Source organism: Phyllobates terribilis, unplaced genomic scaffold, assembly GCF_046119375.1.
Source record: "Phyllobates terribilis strain yellow unplaced genomic scaffold, ASM4611937v1 Scaffold_4__5_contigs__length_816908805, whole genome shotgun sequence".
Classification (NCBI taxonomy): Eukaryota; Metazoa; Chordata; class Amphibia; order Anura; family Dendrobatidae; genus Phyllobates; species Phyllobates terribilis.
Genome location: NW_027362764.1, coordinates 470301351 through 470326184, shown reverse-complemented (window position 1 = coordinate 470326184; position 24834 = coordinate 470301351). Strand labels below are relative to the sequence as shown.

Sequence of the window (24834 nt, the reverse complement as noted above, 5' to 3'; positions counted from 1 at the left end):
GGTGACCAAGAGCGCCACACTGCAGAAAAAATATTAACCACTTCGCGCCAGAGCCTGTTTTTGCCTTCGTGACCGGGCCAATTTTTTCAATTCTGACCACTGTCACTTTATGAGGTAATTACTCTGGAACGCTTCAACGGATCCCCCTGATTCTGAGACTGTTTTTTTGTGACATATTGTACTTCATGATAGTGGTAAAATTTCTTCGATATCACTTGCGTTTATTTGTGAAAAAATCAGAAATTTGGTGAAAATTTTGCAATTTTCAAACTTTGAATTTTCATGCCCTTTAATCAGAGAGATATATCACACAAAATAGTTAATGAATAACATTTCCCACATGTCTACTTCACATCAGCACAATTTTGGAACCAAAATTTTTTTCTGTTAGGGAGCTATAAGGGTTAAAATTTGACCAGCGATTTCTCATTTTTACAACAAAATTTACAAAAACATTTTTTTAGGGACCACATCTTATTTGAAGTGACTTTGAGGAGCCTTTATGACAGAAAATACCCAAAAGTGATACCATTCTAAAAACTGCACCCCTCAAGGTGCTCAAAACCACATTCAAGAAGTTTATTAACCCTTCAGGTGCTTCACAGGAATTTTTGGAATGTGGAAGAAAACAATGAACATTTAACTTTTTTTCACAAAACTGCTACTTTAGCCTCAAATTTTTAATTTTCACAAGGGCAGCCAGAAAAAATGGACCCCAAAATGTGTTGTGCAATTTCTCCTGAGCACGCTGATACCCCATATGTGGTGCAAAGCCACTGTTTGGGCGCACGGCATGGCTCGGAAGGTAAGGAGCGCCATTTGACTTTTGGAATGGAAATTTGACTGGAATCGATAGCGGACGCCATGTTGCATTTGGAGAGCCCCTGAGGTGCCTAAACAGAGGAAACCCCCAACAAGTCACCCCATTTTGGAAACTAGACCCCTCAAGGAACTTATCTAGATGTGTGGTGAGCACCTTGAACCCCCAGGGGCTTCACACAATTTTATAATGTTGAAGGGTGAAAATAAAAAAACACATTTTTAACACAAAACTGCTACTTTAGCCTCAAATTTTTAATTTTCACAAGGGCAGCCAGAAAAAATGGACCCCAAAATGTGTTGTGCAATTTCTCCTGAGCACGCCGATACCCCATATGTGGTGCAAAGCCACTGTTTGGGCGCACGGCATGGCTCGGAAGGTAAGGAGCGCCATTTGACTTTTGGAATGGAAATTTGACTGGAATGGATAGCGGACGCCATGTTGCATTTGGAGAGCCCCTGAGGTGCCTAAACAGAGGAAACCCACAACAAGTGACCGAATTTTACAATCTACTCCTCTGTATAAATTAATCTAGTGGTGGGAAAATAAGTAGGTAAATGGTCACTAAACCCATAGATGAATTCCCACAGAGGTGTCATTTCCATAATGGGGTCACTTCAGGGGGGATTATGCTGTTCTGGCACTTTTCAGAGTACCAGAGCTAAAGAATCCCCCCTGAAGTGACCCCATTTTGGAAATGACACCCCTCTGGGAATTCATCTATGGGTTTAGTGACCATTTTAACTCGATGGATGATTTCCAGAAACAAGCACTCAATAGAAGGTTTAGATTCTGGAGAACCCCCCTGGAAATTAAGTGAGCTCTACTCGAATATGTCATTCACTAAATGAACCAAATGTTTGAATGACAAATTGGGATACATTTTTACAGTTTAAAAACGTGGTTCTGTGTGGTAGATTTTAAAGCAGTCAGTGACGCATAAGGCTGGCATTGTGGGCAATAGTAGCGGGTATCACGCCTCATTCCTCTCTTAGTACATACACAACATCTTTTCTGGGGGTTCCTTCTTGTTTCCGTTGCTGGAATAAGTGCAATAAAATGTCGCTCAGTGAGTCTTTTCACATCCTCAGATTCTAATGGATGAGCGGGGCTAACACTTTGAAAGACAAGATTTTCAATTACCTTTTCTTGATAATCAAGAAAATGATCTGAATTTCCTGCTTTTTTGTACAACACAAAAGAATTGTATGTGGCCACCTGAAACAAATAAATAACCAACTTTTTATACCAGGTATAGGACTTTCTTGATACCTGGTATGGCTGTAGAACCTGGTCTGCAAGGTCCACACCCCCCATGTGTTTGTTGTAGTCAATGACTGACACAGGTTTTTGCTTCGGAGTGGTGGATCCTAGTTCTACAGTGGCCCTTGTGGCATCTGTGTGGATCGAGCTGAGGACAAAAATATCCCTCTTATCCCTATATTTCAGGGCAAGCAGCTCTCCGTTGCGTACAGCCCCTGACTGCCCCTTTTGGAACTTTTGGTTGACCAATGGTTGTGGAAACCCCTGACTGTTTTTACGAATGGTCCCACAAGCCCCGATGTTGTGTTCAACCAGACTTTTAAATAGGGGTATGCTGGTGTAATAATTGTCCACATATAGATTGTAGCCTTTTTGAAAAAATGGACTTATCAGCTCCCAAACAATTTTTGCAGATGTCCCCAGATAAGTAGGGCATCCTGGTGGGTTTAGTTGGCTATCTTTCCCCTCATATATGCGGAAAGCGGATGTGTATCCGGTTGAACTTTTGCACATTTTATATATCTTTATTCCAAACCTTGCCCTTTTAGATGGGATAAATTGCTTGAGGTGCAGTCTTCCTTTGAATTTTACAAGGGACTCATCTATAGAAATATTTTGTGTTGGGGTGTAGAGGCTTAAGAATTTTTCTGACAAATTTTCAATGATGGGTCTAATTTTATATAACCTGTCATGTTCTGGGGCATTTCTGGGCGGGCATTGACTATTGTCGTTAAAATGCCAAAACCGCATGAGCATTTCATAACGGGTCCTAGGCAGAATGACTGAAAACATAGGGGTGGCTTGAACAGGGTGGTTGGACCAGTAGGATCGAATGCTCGGTTTTTTTTACAAGCCCCATGGCAAATGTAAGTCCTAAAAATTTTTTTATTTCCGGGACATTAGTTGGTGTCCATAAATTTGCCCTAGCATAGTAAGATCGGGGATTCTGGCTTATGAATTGGGATGCATATAAATTTGTTTGCACGACAATATGCTCTAGCAAGCTGTCTGTAAAAAACAAATTAAAAAAATGAATTGGTCCAAAATCTTCCACCTCCACATTTATACCAGGAGTGGCGTTGAAATCAGGGCTGAATGGAGCAGCCGAATCCGAAGCCTCCCATCTGGGAAATGCTAGATCATGTGGCAAAGCCCCTTGTACACTGGCGTGCGCCAATTCACTAGTAGCAGGGACAGCGCTTGTACTGGGCAGTGTTCCCTGATTTGGAGACGTTTCTCCAGTAGCGCTATTTGTCCCTATTGTTGTACTGGTCCTTGGGCTTGAGGATGGACCAGAATCACTGCTCATTTCTGAGCTCTCAGTGTCGCCGCTACTAAAGCCCTCAAAATCCACATCTCCATCTGAGATTGCGCTGTCATCAGTGTCAGAACACAGCAGGGCATACACCTCCTCTGCGGTATAAGTCTGACGGGCCATTTTATTTTTAGATTTTTTGACTGGACTGAACGGACCGGACTGATCTGACAGGACTGACTGACTGATCTGACAGGACTGACTGACTGATCTGACAGGACTGACTGACTGATCTGACAGGACTGACTGACTGATCTGACAGGACTGACTGGACTGACTGACTGACTGATCTGACAGGACTGACTGACTGATCTGACAGGACTGACTGACTGATCTGACAGGACTGACTGACTGACTGATCTGACAGGACTGACTGACTGACTGATCTGACAGGACTGACTGACTGACTGATCTGACAGGACTGATCTGACAGGACTGACTGATCTGACAGACTCACTAACCCTAACTCTTACTTTCTTTTTTATTTTATTTTTTTTACTTTCACAGTGGCAAGGCTGACACAGCTCTTGTCACACTGTTTCTCCTCTGCTCTCTCACTGAGATCGGAGGAGAAACAGTGTATTTATCAGGCAGATCGCCCGGGAAAGTTTGTTGCTAAAACAAACTTCCCTGGTGATCTCTCTGATTGGCTGGTGTGACGCTGACATCATCGAGACCTGAGCCAATCAGGTCTCAATGATGTCAGAGGTCACAGCACCGGGATCCCCGCCGCTCCTGAGGTATGTGGGGGGTCCCGATCGCCGACCACCAGCTGTTACTATCTTTTAAATGCCGCGATTGCTATGGATCGCGGCATCTAGAAGATAGGAACAGGTTAACATCATGGGGACCTGATCCATTCAGGTCCCCATGATGCCACATGTCAGAGCTATCGCTCTGAACCGGTACCGCAGCGCTAGCAGGACCCTGGGGGTCCTGAGCGCTGCGGGACCACCCACCGTTTTTAAACGTCGGCACTGCACAGAGCCCGGGCAGCGCCGACGTTTATGTACAGTGGGCGGTCCTGAACCGGTTAAAGGAGCTGCAGTTCTTAACCAGTACTGCAGGACCTTCACTTTCAGAATCGGTAGAGGTCTCAGCAGTAAAATCTCCACCGATCTGAGAACAGAATATCCTAGTAACATGCCATCACTTTCTGTGACACGAATGCAAAAAAACAAAAACAAAAACCTACATGACTATTTTTAAGCTTTTCTCAAGTTTTACAAGAAAACAAATATAGGGCAAGACTCTGCGATATAATCATTTTCCTACATCACTACTAGTGATTTTTGCTGAGGACCCAAAGCAGAGACTGCCCAAACTCTGTGCTGCCAACTACACTAAACTAAGTGCGTCCTGCTCATGGCCCTCAGCTAATGTCTTCAGTAGAGGAGTGAGCGCTGTAAAATCCTATGATGCGCGCTCCCACATTGAGGCTATCATTTTATCTGCAGAAGAATGCTGCATAATTTAGTATACAGTCATGGCCAAAAGTTTTGAGACTGAAAAATTCTTGTTTTCCCAAAGTTTGTTGATTCGAGGTTGTTAGATCTTTTAGGCAGATGTTTCTATGGTTACTGAAGTACAATTATAATTGTCTCATAAGTTTTTGCACTGTGATTGACAAATACATCAAAGACCTAATATTTACGGCATTGACCCTTATTTTTCAAGACTTCCAGAACTCACCTTGTCAAGGTAGATATCCACTTCGGGGCTTAAATCCTGGCTGATGACAACTAGTGATGAACGAGCGTGCTCGTTTAACCCTTTCACAGAGCATGCTCGGACGCTTTCCGAGTATCTTCGGTGTGCTTGTATATTATGTTTGAGTCCCTGCGTCTGCATGATTTACAGCTGTAAGACAGCCTCAACACATGCAAGGATTGCTTGTTTGTTAGGGAATCCTCACATGGGTTTAGGCCGTTACTTCCAATAGGTGGCACTATAGAGTACAAGTCCTCTTTTTCTCTGAAGAGGCAATTGGCTGTTATTATGAATGTGATCAAAGGTTCAAAGGCTTAAGTCCCCTTATGGGACTAGTACACACTGTAAAAAAAAAAAGTGAAAGTGATATTCCTAAAATCACTGTTTTAATAATGAAAAAGGTTTCTCTGTAAAAAAAGAAAAACAAAACAACCCCCCCCCCCATGAAAAAGGCACATATTTGGTATTGCCACATTCATAACAATCCATACCACAAAATTCTATCAATTGGTATCCCATAAGGTGAATTGCGTAAAAAGAAGAAAAACTTTGCCATAATTGCCATTTTTGTTAATCTTGGCTCAAAAACTTTAATTGATCAAAAAGTCATACAAGTGCATCTCACTAAATTAGAATATTATCAAAAAGTTTATTTATTTCGGCTCTTCAATACAAAAAGTGAAACTCATTATATAGAGTCATTACAGAGTGATCTATTTCAAGTGTTTATTTCTGTTAATGTTGATGATTATGGCTTACAGCCAATGAAAATACAAAAGTCATTATCTCAGTAAATTAGAATACTTTATAACACCAGCTTGAAATAGGTTTTTAAAATCCAAAATGTTGGCCTACTGAAATGTATGTTCAGTAAATGCACTCAATACTTGGTCGGGGCTCCTTTTGCATCAATTACTGCATCAGTGCGGCGTGGCATGGAGGCGATCACCCTGTGGCACTGCTGAGGTGTTATGGAAGCCCAGGTTGCTTTGATAGCAGCCTTCAGCTCGTCTGCATTGTTGGGTCTGGTGTCTCTCATCTTCCTCTTGACAATACTCCATAGATTATCTATGGGGTTAAGGTCAAGCGAGTTTGCTGGCCAATCAAGCACAGTGATACTGTTGTTTTTAAACCAGGTATTGGTACTTTTGGCAGTGTGGACAGGTGCCAAGTCCTGCTGGAGAATGAAATTTCCATCTCCATCTTAAGTGTTCAAAAATTTCCTGGTAGACGGCTGCACTGACTTTGGTCTTGATAAAACGCAGTGGACCTACACCAGCAGATGACATGGCTCCCCAAACCATTACTGAATGTGGAAACTTCACACTAGACCTCAGGCAGCTTGGATTGTGTGCCTCTCCACTCTTCCTCCAGACTCTGGGACCTTGATTTCCAAATGAAAAGCAAAATTTACTTTCATCTAAAAACACCACCTTGGTCCACTGAGCAACAGTCCAGGTCTTCTTCTCCTTGGCCCAGGTAAGATGCTTCTGGCATTGTCTAATGGTCATAAGTGGCTTGACATAAGGAATGCGACACTTGTAGCCCATGTCCTGGATACATCTGTGTGTGGAGGCTCTTGAAGCAATGACTCCAGCAGCAGTCCACTCCTTGAGAATCTCCCCCAATTATATGAATAGCCTTTTCTTAACAATCCTTTCAAGGCTGCGGTTATCCTGGTTGCTTGTGCACCTTTTTCTACCAAACTTTTTCCTTCCACTCAACTTTCCACCATTAATATGCTTGGATACAGCACTCTGAACAGCCAGCTTCTTCAGCAATGACCTTTTGTGGCTTACCCTCCTTGTGGAGTGTGTCAATGACTGCTTTCTGGACATCTGTCAAGTCAGCAGTCTTCCCCATGATTGTGGAACCAACTGAAACAGACTAATGGACTTTTTTTTAACGCTTAGGAAGCCTTTGCAGGTGTTTTTTGTTAATTATTCTGAGATGATGACTTTCGTGTTTTCATTGGCTGTAAGCCATAATCATCAACATTAACAGAAATAAACACTTGAAATAGATCACTGTTCGTAATGACTATATAACATATGAGTTTCACTCTTTGTATTGAAGAACTGAAATCAATTAACTTTTTGATTATATTCTAATTTAGTGAAAAGCACTTGTATGTATTAGACAACGGTACAAACAAAAACGACAGCTCGTTACACAAAAACAAAACCTAATACAGTTCTATAAACAGAAGAAAGTTTGCGCTCTTAACCCCTTTACAGCCCATGACGTATTAATACGCGTCTGTGCCCTGGGACTTAAGAGCCTGACCCGTATTAGTACGTCATGGCGATCGCGCGCGCACACAGGCTGTGCGGGCGCGATCGCCGCCGGGTGTCAGCTGATTGTCACAGCTGACACCCGGTACTATGTGCAGGGAGCTGTCTCGCACCGCTCCAGGCACATTAACCCCCGCAATGCTGCGATCTAAGTCGATCGCAGCATTGCGGTGGCTAAGGGGAGGTGACCGCAATACTCACCTCCTCTTCCGGCTTCCAGCGCTGTCTGCCGCGGCTTCCCGGGTGTTGCCATGACGACCCGATGTCGTCATGAAAACATCCGGGTCACCAGACAGCAGGAAGATTGTTTGCTCATGCGCAGTGCATGAGCAAACAATCGTCTCGCTGTGCAGTACTGACTGCCTGCATAGCACAGGGATGGTGCTCCATCCCTATGCTATGCAGGCGATCAGAATAAAAAAAGTTAAAGTCCCAGAATGGGACAAAGTAAAAAAGTGTAAAAACTCTCAAAGTGAAAAAAAAAAAAAATTTTAAAAAAAATTTAAAAAAAAATAAAAAAAAAAAAATCCACCAAAGATAAAAATATAATGTACCCATCAATAAATATTATGAAAAAAAAAACAACAAAAAAAAACAATAAAAGTACACACATTTGGTATCGCCGCCCCCGGAACGACTCGACCTATAAAACTGTCCCACTAGTTAACCCCTTCAGTGAACACGGTAAAAAACTAAAATAAAAAACGAAGCAAAAAACAATGCATTATCATCATTCCGCCAAACAAAAAATGGAATAACACGCGATCAAAAAGACGAATATAAATAAAAATGGTACCGCTGAAAACGTCATCTTGTCCCGCAAAAAACAAGCCGCCATATAGCTCCATCATCCGAAAAATCAAAAAGTTATAGCTCTCAGAATAAAGCGATGCAAAAAAATTATTTTTTCTATAAAATGGCTTTTATTGTGTAAAAGCGCCAAAACATAGAGAAACGATCTAAATGTGGTACGGCTGTAATCGTACTGACCCGAAGAATAAAGCTACCTTATCAATTTTACCACACGCGGAGTAGAAATAAAAAAAAAAAAAAAAAAACGATTCCTGAATTGTTGGTTTTTGTTTATTCTGCCTCCCAAAAAGCTGGAATAGAAAGCGATCAAAAAATGTCACGTGCCTGAAAATGGCACCAATAAAAACGTCAACTTGTCCCGCAAAAAACAAGCCATCACATGACTGTCGGCCAAAATATGGAAAAATTATAGCTCTCAAAATATGGCGATGCATAAACTAGATTTTACAAAATGTGTCTTTTAGTGTGTGACAGCTGTCAGTCATAAAAACCCGATATGATTCAGGTATCTCTGTAGTCGCATCGACCCGAAGAATAAAGTAATCTCATCACTTATAACGCACGAGGAACGGCGTAAAAAATAAACGCTAGGGCTGGGGTTAGGGTTGTGCTAATGTTAGGGTTGGGGTCAGGGTTGGGCTAGGGTAGGGTTGTTTTTTTTTTTTTTATAAAAAAAAAAAAAAATGACGCTATGGCAACTAGTGTTGAACGCAAGTGCTCGCTACTTGAGTTTGCATCGTGTGCTCGGGTATGCATTCAGTATCGCGGGTGCTCGAGTCTCCGCCCCATATGCTTCGCGGCCAAAAAAACCTTGCAGGGATTGCCTGCCATGCTCGAGCGATCCCTGCATGTTTTTTTTGGGGTGTCTAATAACCGTGAAACATGCGGGCGGGGACTCGAGCATTTCACTTGAGCACCCGTCATACATGGTGCATACCTGAGTACCCGATGCAAACTCAAGTAGCGAGCACTTGCGCTCAAGACTAATGACAACTTATTCAATATGATGACCTAATGTTATCAAATTCTGTGTCGTACCTCTGGGTTCAAAATGTTCACTATAATCCGTGATAAAATCCTTGAGGGGTGTAGTTTCCAAAATGGGGTCACTTGTGGGGGGTTTCAACTATTTAAGCACATCAGGGGCTCTTCAAACACGACATGGCGTCCGCTCTCGATTCCAGCCAATTTTGCGTTCAAAAAGTCACACAGTGCTCCTTCCCTTCTGAACTCTGCCGTGTGCCCAAACACTATTTTCCCCACATATGGGGTATTGGCGTACTCAGGAGAAATTGCACAAAAGTTTTTGGGGTCCATTTTCTCCTCGTACCCTTGTGAAAATAAAAAAATTGGGGCTAAAACATCATTGTTGTGGAAAAAGTTAGATTTTTTTATTTTCACGGCTCCATGTTATAAACTTCTGTAAAGAACTTGAGGGTTCAGGGTGCTCACCACACATCTAGATAACTTCCCTGAGGGGTCTTGTTTCCAAAATGGTGTCACTTGTTGGGGGTTTCCACTGTTTAGGCACATCAGGGGCTCCCCAAATGCAACATGGCGTCCGCTAATTATTCAAGCAAATTTTACATTCAAAAAGTCAAATGGCGCTCCTTCCCTTCTGAACCCTGCCGTGCGCCCAAACAGTGGTTTTCCTCCATATATGGGGTATCTGCTTACTCAGGAGAAATTGATCAACAAACTGCATGGTGCAATTTCTCCTGTTACCCTTATGAAAATGCAAAAGTGGGGGCTGAAAAACATTTTTGTGGGAAAAATGTGAAAAATTTATTTTTACGGCTCAATGTTATAAACTTCTGTGAAGCACCTGGGGGTTCAAGGTGCTCACCACACATCTAGATAAGTTCCCTGAGGAGTCTAGTTTCCAAATTGGTGTCACTTGTGGGGGGTTTCCACTGTTTAGGCACATCAGGGGCTCTCCAAACGCAACATGGCATCTGCTAATTATTCAAGCAAATTTTACATTCAAAAAGTCAAATGGCGCTCCTTCCCTTCCGTGCGCCCAAACAGTGGTTTTCCCCCACATGTGGGGTATCTGCTTACTCAGGAGAAATTGCACAACAAATTTTGGGGTCCATTTTTTCCTGTTACCCCTGCGAAAATAAAAATAATTGGGTCTAAAGTAACATTTTTGTGAAAAAAGTTAAATGTTCATTTTTTTCTTCCACATTCCAAAAATTCCTGTGAAGCACCTGAAGGGTTAATAAACTTCTTGAATGTGGTTTTGAGCACCTTGAGGGGTGCAGTTTTTAGAATGGGTATTTTCTGTCATAAAGACCCCTCAAAGTGACTTCAAATATGATGTGGTCCCTAAAAAAAATGGTTTTGTAAATTTTTTTGGAAAAATTAGAAATCGCTGGTCAACTTTTAACCCTTATAGCTCCCCAATAAAAAAAAATTTTGGTTCCAAAATTGTGCTGATGTAAAGTAGACATGTGGGAAATGTTATTTATTAACTATTTTGTGTAACATATCTCTCTGATTTAAGGACATAAAAAATCAAATTTTGAAAATTGCTAAATTTTCAAAATTTTCTTTTTTTTCACAAATAAACGCAAGTGATATCGAAGAAATTTTACCACAATCATGAAGTACAATATGTCACAAAAAAACAATCTCAGAATCAGGGGGATCCGTTGAAGCGTTCCAGAGTAATTACCTCATAAAGTGACAGTGTCAGAATTGTAAAAATTGGCCTGGTCATTAACGTGCAAACCACCCTCGGGGGTAAAGGGGTTAAAATGACAAAAAAAAAAAATACGTTTTACTTTTGAAAAAGTAGTAAAACAAAAAAAAAAAAGTTTTAAATTGGGTTAACAACCATACTGACCCACAGGACAACTTTAATATGTTAATTATACTGCACGGTGAACGTTGTAAAATAATACAATTTTAAAACAATTCAAGGTTTAAAGTTATGGGTGTCAGAATATGGTGACCATAAAAAACACTTTAAAAATTAATTTCAAAACACAAAAAAATACTGTATATATTTGTTATTGCTGTGAACTACAAAATAAATATGTCAGGTGCGCCAAATGGTGCTAGGTGTTTAAAAAATGGTGCTGTTTTTTTGCTCGTTATGCCTCCCGAAGAGTTAATAAAAAGTATACAAAAAAAGTCACATGTACCATAAAATGGCACCAATCAAAACTACCACTTGTAGCACAATCCACATTCAATGTTTTTTGCTCATGCCTACTACAAAAAATGTGATCAAAATTTATGTACCAAAACAGGTGGTACCTATAAATACTTGTCCTGCAAAACCTAAGCCCTCATGCAGCTCCACTGATGGAGAATTATGAGACTTCTAGCTCTCAGAATATGGCAATCCCAAGACAAATGATTTTTGTTTTCCAAAGAGTGTATTAATTCTACAAAGTAATAAAAAAGGCAATAAAACTATAGCTTTGAAAACAGTGGCAGAACTGTTTTGTTCATATTCCTTCCTACAAAGAAGTTAATAAAGATGGGTAGTCCGTGCTATGAACCCCAAAATGTTGCCAATGAGAAATACAACTCATCCTGGAAAATAAAACAATCCCTCATATGACTGTCAACGAAAAAAAAAAGCTATGACTCATGGAACGCGACAATGGAAAAGTGAAAAAAAAAATGGTCTGGCATAAAGACCATAAAAACTAGCCATGACGCCAAAGTGTTAACCCCTTAAGGACGGAGACAATTATGTACTTAATGACCAAGCCAAATTTTACAATTCTGACCACTGTCGTCACTTTATGAAGTAACTCTGGAACGCTTCAATGGATCCCACTGATTCAGAGATTATTTTTTTCGTGACCTATTGTACTACATTATGGTGGTAAAATTTCTTCAATACGACTTGTGTTTAATTGTGAAAAAAACTGAAATTTGATGAAAATTTTGCAATTTTTAAACTTTGAATTTTCATGCCCTTAAATCAGAGAGATATGTCACACAAAATAGTTAATAAATAACATTTCCCACATGTCTACTTTACATCAGCACAATTTTGGAACAATTTTTTTTTTTTGTTAGGAAGTTAAGGGTTAAAAGTTTACCAGCAATTTCTCATTTTACCAACAAAATTTACAAAACCATTTTTTTATTTAGGGACCACATCACATTTGAAGTGACTTTGAGGGGTCTACATGAGAGAGTATACCCAAAAGTGACACCATTCTAAAAACTGCACCCCTCAAGGTGCTCAAAACCACATTCAAGAAGTTTATTAACTCTTCACGTGCTTCACAGGAATTGAAGCAACGTGGAAGGAAAAAATGAACATTTAAATTTTTCCACACAAATTTTACTTCAGGCCCCAAATTTTTAATTTTCTCAAGGGTAACAAGAGAAAATGGGCCACAAAATTTGTTGTGCAATTTCTTTTGAGCACGCCGACACCCCATATGTTGGGGATACCCACTGTTTGGGCGCACGGGATGGAAGGAGCGCCATTTGACTTTTTGAATGTAAAATTTGCTTGAATAATTAGCGGATGCCATGTTGCGTTTGGAGAGCCCCTGATGTGCCTAAACAGTGGAAACCCCCCACAAGTGACACCATTTTGGAAACTAGACGCCTCAGGGAACTTATTTAAATGTGTGGCGAGCACCCTGAACCCCCAGGTGCTTCACAGAAGTTTATAACATTGAGCCGTAAAAATAAAATTTTCACATTTTTTCCAACAAAAATGTTTTTCAGCCCCCAATTTTGCATTTTCATAAGGGTAACAGGAGAAATTGCACCATAAAATTTCTCCTGAGTAAGCAGATACCCCATATGTGGGGGAAAACCACTGTTTGGGCACACGGTAGGGTTTGGAAGGGAAAGAGTGCCATTTCTCTTTTTGAATGTAAAATTTGCTTGAATAATTAGTGGACGCCATGTCGCATTTGGAGAGCCCCTGATGTGCTTAAACAGTGGAAACCCCCCACAAGTGACACCATTTTGTAAACTACACCCCTCAAGGATTTTATCAAGGGGTATAGTGAACTTTTTTAACCCAGAGGTACGACACAGAATTTGATAACATTAGGTCATCATATTGAATAAGTCACTAGTCACTAGTCTTGAGCGCAAGTGCTCGCTACTTAGAGTTTGCATCGGGTACTCGGGTATGCACTATGTATCATGGGTGGTCGAGTGACATTCTCGAGTCCCCGCCCACATGTTTCATGGGTGTTAGACACCCAAAATAACATATGGGGATCGTTCATGTATGGCAGGCAATCCCCGTGTGTTTTTTTTGGCTGTGTAACAACCGCGAAACATGCAGGGCGAGTACTCAAGCATGTCACTCGTGCACCCGCTATACTCGGTGCATACCCAAGCACCCGATGCAAATTCAAGTAGTAAGCACTTGCGCTCAAGACTAGTCGCCATCTAGTCATTTTTTTTCTTTTACTCTTAAAAAAAAATCTCAACCCTAGCCCCAACCCTGGGCTAACCCTAACCCTAACCCAAAATATATATTTTTTATTTCATAATATTTATTTACCTAAGGGGGTACAAGAGGGGGTTTGATTTATTTTTTATTTTGATCACTGTGATATGGTTTATCACAGTGTTCATAATGAACCAATAGGGAAAATTCCCTGTTGTTGCAGGGCAGATCTCGGCGGGCACACTGCACATGCGCCTGCCTTTTTTTTCTCTAGCAACATGCCAGGGGAAGATCTGGGGGGTGATCGGAGGACGGCGGAGGTACCGGGGGCTTCATTTCTCTCTCCTCTGACATGTATATCATGTCAGAGGAGAGAGAAATGATTGTAAACAGTGTGAACACTTTTTTTGTGATCGCCGTTATTCGGTGAATAATGGCGATCACGTGACAGGGGACTGGAATAAACGGCCCTGATCATATTCTCCAGGGTCTCAGCTACCCCCAGTAGCTGAGACCCCGGAGAATTTCCGACTCTGGGGGACACTACAGCCTTATTCCTCAGCGACGCATTTTCACGGCGCTGATGAATAAGTACCCTTAACTGCCACTGTGAAAATGCGTTATGGCAGTCGTTAAGGGGTTAAAGGGACTTTCAGCACAGAATGACTATTCAAAACAAGAACAGGCACTCAGTGCATCACGGTGGGGCTAGTCATTTCTATACACTTTCCCACCTGCTTTGTTTTCCCTCTATCTCTGCCCTTTTCTGGCTTTATGAAGCCAAAGCTGTCAATCCAAGAGGCGACGAGGGGGTTGCAGATAGAGGGGAAAACAAGAAGCTGGAAATGTGTATCTAAATGATTTGCCATGCCTTTGTGCACCAAGCACCTGTATCCTTTAAAAGGATGTTTTCATGGCAATCTTTATTCATGGCAGCGTTCTTAGGCGAAAGTAAAAGTAACCCACTCCCTTGGATGAGAAGCTACTCCAAACATGAATGGTCTAAGGATTCTTTACTGTTGGCATGACATAGGGCTCGTACCAACGATGACATTTTCTTCTCTGGAGAATCATTCTTCCAGATGTTCATAACAGTCTATATGGGGCTTAAGAAGAAAATAATTTTACCCCAGTCCAATCCCTGTACTTCCTGCAGAATAACAGTCTGTTCTTGCTGTTTTTATGGTAGAGAAGTGGCTACTTTGCTGCCTTTCTTGATACCAGGCCAGCATCCAAAAGCCTTTGCTTTACTCTGTGTGCAGATGCAGTGACACCTGCCTGCAGCCATTAATGAGCAAACTCTGCAATAATGTTAAACTGTTCCCTTAACTATCTCTCGAGGAGCCGATCATGGCACACACTGGAATTTCCTGGATGTACTGCTGCCTTTTTCACAGCAAATAATCTCTTCTCTTTAAAGGTCTTGATGATAAGAAAAATGGTTGATTTAGGGGCAATCTCACAAGCAGCAATGTTCTTGTCTGTAAATCTCTTTTGAAACAATGTAATAACAGAACAATGATTTTAAGCATCAGCCCCTTTTATAGCAACATCTGCTGTTCTAATTCAAATCAGCATGACAGTGATATCAGCGGCCTTGTCCTTGTTAATGCGTTCTCTTGAGCCGACAAGAAGATCACTTAAATAATGGTAACAGATAATTTTGTGTAAGGCTATGTGTTCACGATGCATTAATGCTGCGGATTTTTCCTGAGCGTTTTTGCATCTCCCTGGCAGAAAAAAAGCATGCGGATTTTAAATGCGTTTTTTCTGCCAGGTAGAAGCAATCCATGCAACCGGCATGGATATATATAGTGTGACCAAGTTACGATGCTGCAAATGCATCAATAGTTAAAAAAAAATAAGAAAAAACACTCACCTTCAGATGGCCCCCTTGTCTCCTCAGCGATGTGTCTGTTATCTTCGGCGGCTCCCGATGCTCTAAAAAAGGACCTTCCATGATGTCATTTAGTCATGTAATGGGCACACAACCATCACCTGACCGCTGAAATCAGCAGTCGCGTGACCGTCACATGACGTCACGGAAGGTCCTTGCAGACCACCGCCGGAAGCCAAGGAGACAGCAGCGCCACTCAGAGAAGACCGGAGGGCGCAGGAAAGGTAAGTATAAGGTTTTTTTTTAATTTAAATTCATTTTTAACTACAGGTACTAGGCTACCCGGGTCTGGAGGAGAGTCTGCTCTTCTCCAGACCCGAGTACCATCCGCACATAAAACCGCATAATATCCGCATGTGCGCGTGTAGTCATGCGGATGTTAAGCGGTCCAATGCAAGTCAATGGCGGCTAAAATGCCGCGACTCCGCTAAATTAATGGTAGTGCTGCGGATTATACCGCAATGATAATCCACAGCGGAAATTTCCGCAGCATGTGCACAGCACATACGGATTATCATTGGGGAACATAGCAGACCTACTAACAAGCGTTTAAGCGTTTCCAAGGCGGAATTGCCGCTGCAAAAATGCTTAAACTCATAGTGGGCACACAGCCTTAGGGCTAAAATTCAATGGAAATGGGGTTGTGATTAAGTTAATTTTCATGGCTAGGAATGACGTGAAATTTGCTGCATTATTATAAAGTACGGATGCCAAGATATTTACATAAACTTAATTTCTAATGACACCAGAATTTCTACTAATAATTTTCCCTTTAATACATATGTCAGCACTGAGGGTCTTCAGTTTGACCACGATTTGACTACAAAAATCATTCCAGTGCTTCGATAACATTAATGACGTCTTGTCATTAGGTCTTATGCTTACACTATAGTTTTCCCGATGTGCTTGAAAGCTTTCTCCACAAACTCACGAACACTGTGGACCTCCCCTGTAGATATCACAAAGTCTTCAGGCTCATCTGTTTGCAGCATCAACCACATAGCCTGCGGAGAAAATAAACACAACATAAGTGAACATGGCATGAAAGAGCAGAATAGAAGTCCTACATCTGCTAGAATAAAGCATTACACTAGTACACATACTGCTATATTCAGCGCTTATTTCTTATTACACATTTTAAATAGTTAATATTGTGCAGGACATTGGGAAAGTGGTTAGGTGAATGGTTTTGTTAATTTATTAGCTCCTTGATGCCAAAATATGCTAGGCCACAGATCTTCCTGCCTAGATAGAAAACCTATGTCCCTTAAATTCTAACTATATTATGCAATTACGTCAAAGACAGGCAGAGAAACACTAAAGTGAAAGGTCCCTGCAAGTTTCCAGATTCCCTGTGAGTTTAAAAGATATAACTTCTGTAAGCACTTTACTGTACATCTATATATTATATATAATCAACACTAAGGCATACCTCCTAATTTTTCAGAAAAAGCAGTTGTGTGCCCATGAGAAATAAAATTTCTGGCTATTATAGGACTAGCCTTCTTCATCAGTTTTACCCCCCCGTAAGGCTGCCTGTGTTCAGGAACGGACTTACCATTGGTGCAACCTGGGCAGCAGAACAGGGACCCAAGGGTAAGGGGACCCACATCTACGAACTATTAGACTACAAAAGGGCCCATATATTGTTCTTACACAGGGGCCCTCTTCTGTCTCTGCCTGAGCTAGTGGGTAAAGAGTTACTGTGTATGCGAGACAAAATAGCAGCTAGAGAAACATAAGGAATTCTTGCTTTCCTACATGTTCAGAGGCAGCATTATAGCAGTACAATATATCAGCATAGATGTGAATACAGTACTGAGGTGAGATAAAACACTTACTAGAAAGCAGCAGCACACATTTGTCTATTTGTGTTTCTCTCACTCTACTCCCCATTTCCTACACAGGATTCAATGGGTGAAGTAATCTGATAACTAAATGAGCTGACAGTTTGTATTGCTTTAACCAAGTCAGATTTTACTAGTTTTTCAGAAAAAAGCACGTTTACGGAAAGAAACACATGTACAAATACACGTGTGGTCAATACAAAAGACTGGGACATGACTTACTCCTTCCAAAGACCATACAAAAAAACAGGGGCACCCATTACGGGTGGAAGAGAGGAGATTCTGGCAGCTAAACAGGAAAGGGTTCTTTACAGTCAGAGCAGTCGGAGTGTGGAATGTCCTACACAAGAGGTAGTAATGGCAGATAGTATAACAGCTTTTAAAAAAGGGCTGGATGCTTTCCTTACAACAAATGGCACTATGGATTAATTGATAGAGAATGTATAACTGGTGGAGAAATGTTGAACTTGATGGTGTGGCATCTTGTTTCAACCACTATAAAATTTTAACATATTTCTCTGATAAGACATAATAGAACGTTACTTATATTCACAAGCTCTATTGTATTATGTAACGTTTGTTGAAACAGCAGTGACTTTACTGTAGGTTTTAATAACACATGATATAGTATAGGTAATATGAAGAATTTTAAAATATAATCAGCATAAATTATATCAGCAGCACCTAAGATATTGAAGGTCAACTTAAATCCGTGCTCTACAACAACTTTAATGAAATAGTGCCCCTAGTGGCCAATGTAAAAGTTTAAATAATTTCCCATTACAAACATGGCACAGGTGACAGTGTAGTCTATGTAGATGGGTGCTAACCCATACACACATCTAGGATCCATTCATTCAGGATGACTGGTCACAAGAAGGTATAGATGGAATAAATCCCAGGGCTGTATAGTAAGTTTTTCTTCCCATAGGAAAATAAAGGCAAATTCAGATGGTGCAAATAAGGTGTGGCGGAAACCACAACAAATAATGTATTTGAAAAACTGCATCCAGTATTGCTGGTTTTCATTGACTGTCATTTACAGGTGAATTTTTTATGTTTCAGGTGTAAAAACTGCAACCACGTCAACTGAATTTACTATAGAGATCGTCAGGAGGTAATTGTTACCATGATTTTGTTTCCCTGCCACTCCACTACTGCTGCATCTGAACGAGGCCGTATGATAACCACTTTCCAGAACAATACTATGCATATGACAATGCAGCTTAGTTTTCCTTAGTAATTATACTGAAGGCCAGCTTTTTGGGAGAGATCCTTTCACTAGCTCTTACTTATAGATCTTCTTATTAGCTTTTGTACCAGATTCAGTTTATGAAATTTCTAATATAGAATTATTTTTTCAGTTGAAGGCGTTGGAATAAAAAATTAACCTAGAAATATAGGACACCCCCCACACACTTTATCAAGAGAGAAACTGAACTGTAACCTAGAAGAGATTTTCTCTTCTGAAGAAAAAGTCACTGAAACACTGGGAGAAATCCATAAGGACTAGTTTTCAAAAATTAAATAAATTAACAATTGAAATAAAATATATAAATAAAAATTGTACACAAGTTTTATTCGCATAAGGGCTAGGAGTAGCCCACAGGAGAATCCGCAGTAGGCCGCTATGCAGGAGTGGGTAGCCCAATGCCCTACATGAGCAGTAGTTGGCACATACACTTGATTCCTATGTACAGACAATAGAAGCATCTCATCACTCAGTGTATTATTATATAGATACAAAGGTAAATTAGTGACTGTGGGTCAGGTAATATTTGCATGTAGCAGAACAGTGGCCTCCGGAGTCCATGTAGCAGGTGGGCCATTGGCATTCCAGTCCCACACTGTCCGCACATAAAAGTAAACCTAGTTTGCTTTAGCAGCCACTGACATTTTCAGCATTGCAGTAGATCATCTACGATTACGAGAAGCAGTCGCTGCCCATCTCGAAAGTCCTCAAGAAGTATTAACAAACCAAGCTGAGATGCAATGCTTTACTAGGTCGTTATTAAACCATTTTATTTTCTTGCAATCACATCCCAGGAACTGTAGGCGACTGGGTAGATCAGCCATGTTATGCTCGCTGGTTATTTTTGGAAAACTTATACAACAATTTTATTTTTATAAATTAAAATTCAGAAAAACAAAACGTTATCAAGCCTAGTAACACAAACATAAGAGAAACCTGGGAATTTATTTAGCTTGGCAAAGAAAAACGCGTTGCACCGTGTTGGTGGGAACAGCATGTACAAGGGGTTGGCCATTTTCAGACAACTTCTTTTCATTGAACAGGCACACAGCTTCTGCACCAAGAACAGGGTCTCCTCTGGTCAGGCGCTCCCAGCCCATAGACTGGAGAAGCAATAGAGTCCTCTGTCTATTTAGTGGTAACAGTGGTTCATTTCTAGTAAAAAGCACTATAGCAAACAATAGTCTACAATTATAGGGCGGGCCGGATTCAATTGACCATATGCCCCTTTTGTCTTTAATTATCCAGCCATAATAGTAGCACTTTCATCCCAGTGTTTACACAGCCCAGTCCGAGGTGTGAAAGAGAAACTAATGAGATGCTCCATTAACACAGGGGACTATTCCTCATTAGGCCAGAGGAGCTCACAATCATTCCTAGACATTCACAAGTAACACACTACTTATCTCCCGAGATCTAGATAGTCAAACATTTCATACAAAAGGCACTGGGATGACTCTTTATGCCTTAAAACAACAAAAGTTGGGTGCATAGAGTACTTACTTTTGATACCTAAAGTGAATGTAGAATTAAAAAAATTGTGGCAACCAAGAAAAGCAAAACACAAGTATACAACTTTATTGCAGACTGCTGTAGCCATTGAAAACAAACTCCATAATATACATTTTATAACACAATTTCAGTAGCACAATACATTATCAATTGTATAGTACAGAGGGGTAAACTAAAGAGTTATTCCTGTACATAAAAATTAGGTTTAGCTGGAATTTGAGGAGTATGTAACCCCTTAGGACACTGGGGAGGCAGGATTCCCATACATTAAGATAAGTTAACAAGTTTTCTACCTATAATACTTGTGATAGTTGGTACCTTGCCTTTGCAATCAAGTGGCAAATGATTGATTTTTGGCTGACTTTTTTCTGACATAGATAGAGTAAAATTGGATCTTTAAATCCTCTATCATTTTACTTTGCATGGGATGGTATCTGCCTCTTAGTGTCCCCAGATGGGATAAATATCTGATTAATCTGGAGTGGTTTGTGGTTCCTACCTGGTAAATGATTGAACACTATTATATAGTTGGTGCAATATGGTGCTGTATGCAGATAATATACAGTATCTATAGACACCTGTTACATCCTCTATAACCGGGTATATTTTCTATCTTTCATGGCTTCTACCTGGTAATTAGCTCAGGTATCGAAACAAAATAAATTATTGTTTAAGCAAATATATATACACTTGCTACCAGGTCTATCTATGTTTGGAACTGCAACAGACCAGTGACATTCACTGGCTGTACTCCACGGTGGTGTTTGTGTTTTTTTCGGTGATCTATCACTATTAAAGGTGTAGGGGCTCTGGTTGTGAGGAACTTGGTAAGTTCTCACATGTTCATCAATTTGCTATAGCCCTTTTGTTGATGAAATAATTTATATGTTGATCGTAGATGGATCACAATTCTTTATTCGTCTATTTCTTTAGTATTCACTGTGAGCCTTAAGGCATTTTAAATGCAAATCATTAAAAGTTATCTTTTAAATGGGTTTTTTATGTAAGACTTTTTGCTAGCTGGAATTTGCTTAAAAAAATCCCCAACAATTCATGATTTCATGTAATTTGTTGTCCTGGGAGATGCAATATACACTGCTCAAAAAAATAAAGGTAACACTTAAACAACAGAATATAACTCCAAGTAAATCAAACTTCTGTGAAATCAAACTGTCCACTTAGGAAGTAACACTGATTGACAATCAATTTCACATGCTGTTGTGCAAATGTAATAGACAATAGATGGAAATTATTGGCAATTATCAAGACACCCTCAATAAAGGAGTGGTTCTGCAGGTGGGGACCACAGACCACATCTCAGTACCAATGCTTTCTGGCTGATGTTTTAGTCACTTTTGAATGTTGGTTGTGCTTTCACACTTGTGGTAGCATGAGACGGACTCTACAACCCACAGAAGTTGCTCAGGTAGTGCAGCTCATCCAGGATGGCACATCAATGCGAGCTGTGGCAAGAAGGTTTGCTGTGTCTGTCAGCCTAGTATCCAGAGGCTGGAGGCGCTACCAGGAGACAGGCCAGTACACCAGGAGACGTGGAGGGGGCCATAGGAGGGCAACAACCCAGCAGCAGGACCGCTACCCCCGCCTTTGTGCAAGGAGGAACAGAAGGAGCACTGCCAGAGCCCTGCAAAATGACCTCCAGTAGGACACAAATGTACATGTGTCTGCACAAATGGTTAGAAACCGACTCCATGAGGGTGGTATGAGGGCCCGACGTCCACAGATGGGGGTTGTGCTCACAGCCCAACACCGTGCAGGAGGCTTGGCATTTGCCACAGAACACCAGGATTGGAAAAGTCGCCACTGGCGCCCTGTGCTCTTCATAGATGAAAGCAGGTTCACACTGAGCATGTGACAGACGTGACAGTCTGGAGACGCCGTGGAGAGCGATCTACTGCCTGCAACATCCTTCAGCATGACTGGTTTGGCAGTGGGTCAGTAATGGTGTGGGGTGGCATTTCTTTGGAGGGCCGCACAGCCCTCCATGTGCTCGCCAGAGGTAGCTTGACTGCCATTATGTACCGAGATGAGAACCTCAGACCCCTTGTGAGACCATATGCTGGTGCGGTTGGCCCTGGGTTCCTCCTAATGCAGGACAATGCCAGACCTCATGTGGCTGGAGTGTGTCAGCAGTTCCTGCAAGATGAAGGCCTTAAAGCTATGGACTGGCCCGGCCGCCCGTTCCCCAGACCTGAATCCGATTGAGCACATCTGGTACATCATGTCTCGCTCCATCCACCAACGTCACGTTGCACCACAGGACTGTCCAGGAGTTGGCGGATGCTTTAGTCTAGGTCTGGGAGGAGATCCCACAGGAGACCATCCGCAACCTCATCAGGAGCATGCCCAGGCGTTGTAGGGAGGTCATACAGGCACGTGGAGGCCACACACAATACTGAGCCTCATTTTGACTTGTTTTAAGGACATTACATCAAAGTTGGATCAGCCTGTAGTGTGCTATTCCACTTTAATTTTGGGGGTGACTCCAAATCCAGGCCTCCATTGGTTAATAAATTTGATTTCCATTGATGATTTTTGTGTGATTTTGTGGTCAGCAAATTCAACTTTGTACAGAACAAAGTATTCAATGAGAATATTTCATTCATTCAGATCTAGGATGTGTTATTTCAGTGTTCCCTTTATTTTTTTGAGCAGTGTATATATCTATATATTGCAAAAAACAATTAAAAAGACAAAGTTCATAATGGTAGTTCAACATAGGGGGCACAACTGACAAGTGTTGGTGGGTGAACCAAAGGGAAAAGAACCTCTGTAGGTAATCCAAGCAGATAGGATAGAATATAATCAATTTATAATAACATACGCACAATGGAAACCAGAGTGACCCTGATGAAGCATTCGTTTAACGCTTGTCAAGTGTTTGGTGAGCCCCTTTCACCTTGACTGCCAGAATGTATACTATTATATCCTCACTTTAATAGACTTTTACTTAAATAAAATTTCCGCTAGCATGCCAATCTTATTTATATCGTGAATGTCATTATAAATGGATTACGTTTTATCCTTTCTACTTGGATTTTTACTTCCAGGGGTTCTTTTCCCTTTAGTTCACCCACCAACATGTTTTAATAGTGTCCTCTGTGTTGGAACAATTACCATTATGAACTTTTCTGTCTTTTGTTTTTTTTTTTTTTTCAATTAAAGATATTTATTACTTTTTTTTGTGTCCTGGACTTACACAGACAAGCTGAATCCAATAATGTTTGCCTGCCGTGTCGGTCATCATGGTACTCCTGTGAAAACCAGCCAACTGGACAATCGCAGCATCAAATCCCCTAAGGGAACTAACAAATACAGTAGCAAATTAAAAAAAAAAATATATATATATATATATATATATATATATATATATATATATATATATATATATATATATATATATATATATATATAGATAGATATAGATAGATATAGATAGATATAGATAGATATAGATAGATATAGATAGATATAGATAGATATAGATATGAGTTCTAATGAGCCTCTCTTCCCCCATTGAAAGATAAGACATACCGTATATAAAAAAAACCCTATTGCATGGTATCATTGCATTCATAAAAGTCCGATCTATCAAAATATAAAATAAATTAAGCCGATCGGTAAATGCCATAACAGAAAAAATAATCAAAACCCCAGAATTACAGTTTCTCAGCTGCTGCAACATAAAAAATTTAATAACAGGCGATCAAAATATCGTATCTAACCAAAATGGTATCAATAAAAACAGTCTCTGAGCGCAAAAACAAGCCATCACACAGCCACATTTTCCAAAAATTGTCTCTTGGAAAGTTATGACAAGCAAAAAAAAAGTTCTGATTTTTTACTACTTAAAACAAAAACTATACATTTTTGGTATCTGCATACTTGTACTGACCTGGAGAATCACATTGCCAGATCAGTTTTAGTCAAATCAATGTTGTAAAAGAAAAAAAAAACATGAAGAATTGCACTTTTGTGCTATTTTGCCACACTTGAATTTTTTTCTCGCTCTCCAGTACATCATATGCTAAAATGAATGGCGTCATTCAAAAGTACAACTTGACCCCTAAAGAGCAAGCCCCCAAATGGCTATATCGAGTGAAAAATGAAAAAGTTATTGCTCTTGGAATAAGGAGAGGAAAAATTGAAAACTAAAAAAAAAACCAGAAAAACGCCCAGTCCTTAAGGGGTTAAGCATTTTTTTTGCGCAAAAATTACACAAACACATTAAAAAAACGGAAATGAAATTGTACCAGATGACATTGATCTAGCTATAAAATCAATTCCAATGTAACAATGTCATTTTTTTTTCCATATATTGCACAATATAAAACAGGATTTAGTGAATGCTAATTTAGGGAACCTTTCTCACAACACTCCAATGTATTACTGTCCCTATAAAATGTTAGGCACATCTGTGAGCAATGGGGTCAGATGTGCGCCTGAACTGTTACACAGATGACAATAGGGTGCGGAGCATTAATGGCTCAGATACAAGTGTTAGGTTCCCAATTGTTTGCTTTGAAAATGCACAGACAAATTGTTCTTATGGTTAGGACATGTTGAGAGGGAAAACAGCCTGTTGTAACAACTGCAACTTGAGAGGAAATGTTCCTAAATGGTTCGCTGGTCTAGTGTCACTTGTCTGGCAATGTATCCAACACTACAAGCTCGCTGCCAGTACATCTGTATCCAAGGAGATGA

General features: G+C 40.5%; 1 protein-coding gene across 2 annotated transcripts in view; it reads right to left on the bottom strand.

The window, feature by feature from the left end:
- The window catches only part of GMDS (GDP-mannose 4,6-dehydratase), a 704434-nt gene that overhangs the window by 136815 nt on the left and 542785 nt on the right, over positions 1 to 24834 (bottom strand). For both annotated transcript variants that reach the window (XM_073676655.1, XM_073676654.1), the window contains one exon: positions 16387 to 16505. In XM_073676655.1, the coding sequence (XP_073532756.1) occupies positions 16387 to 16505 (119 nt within the window). The remainder of the gene's footprint in view (positions 1 to 16386; positions 16506 to 24834) is intronic.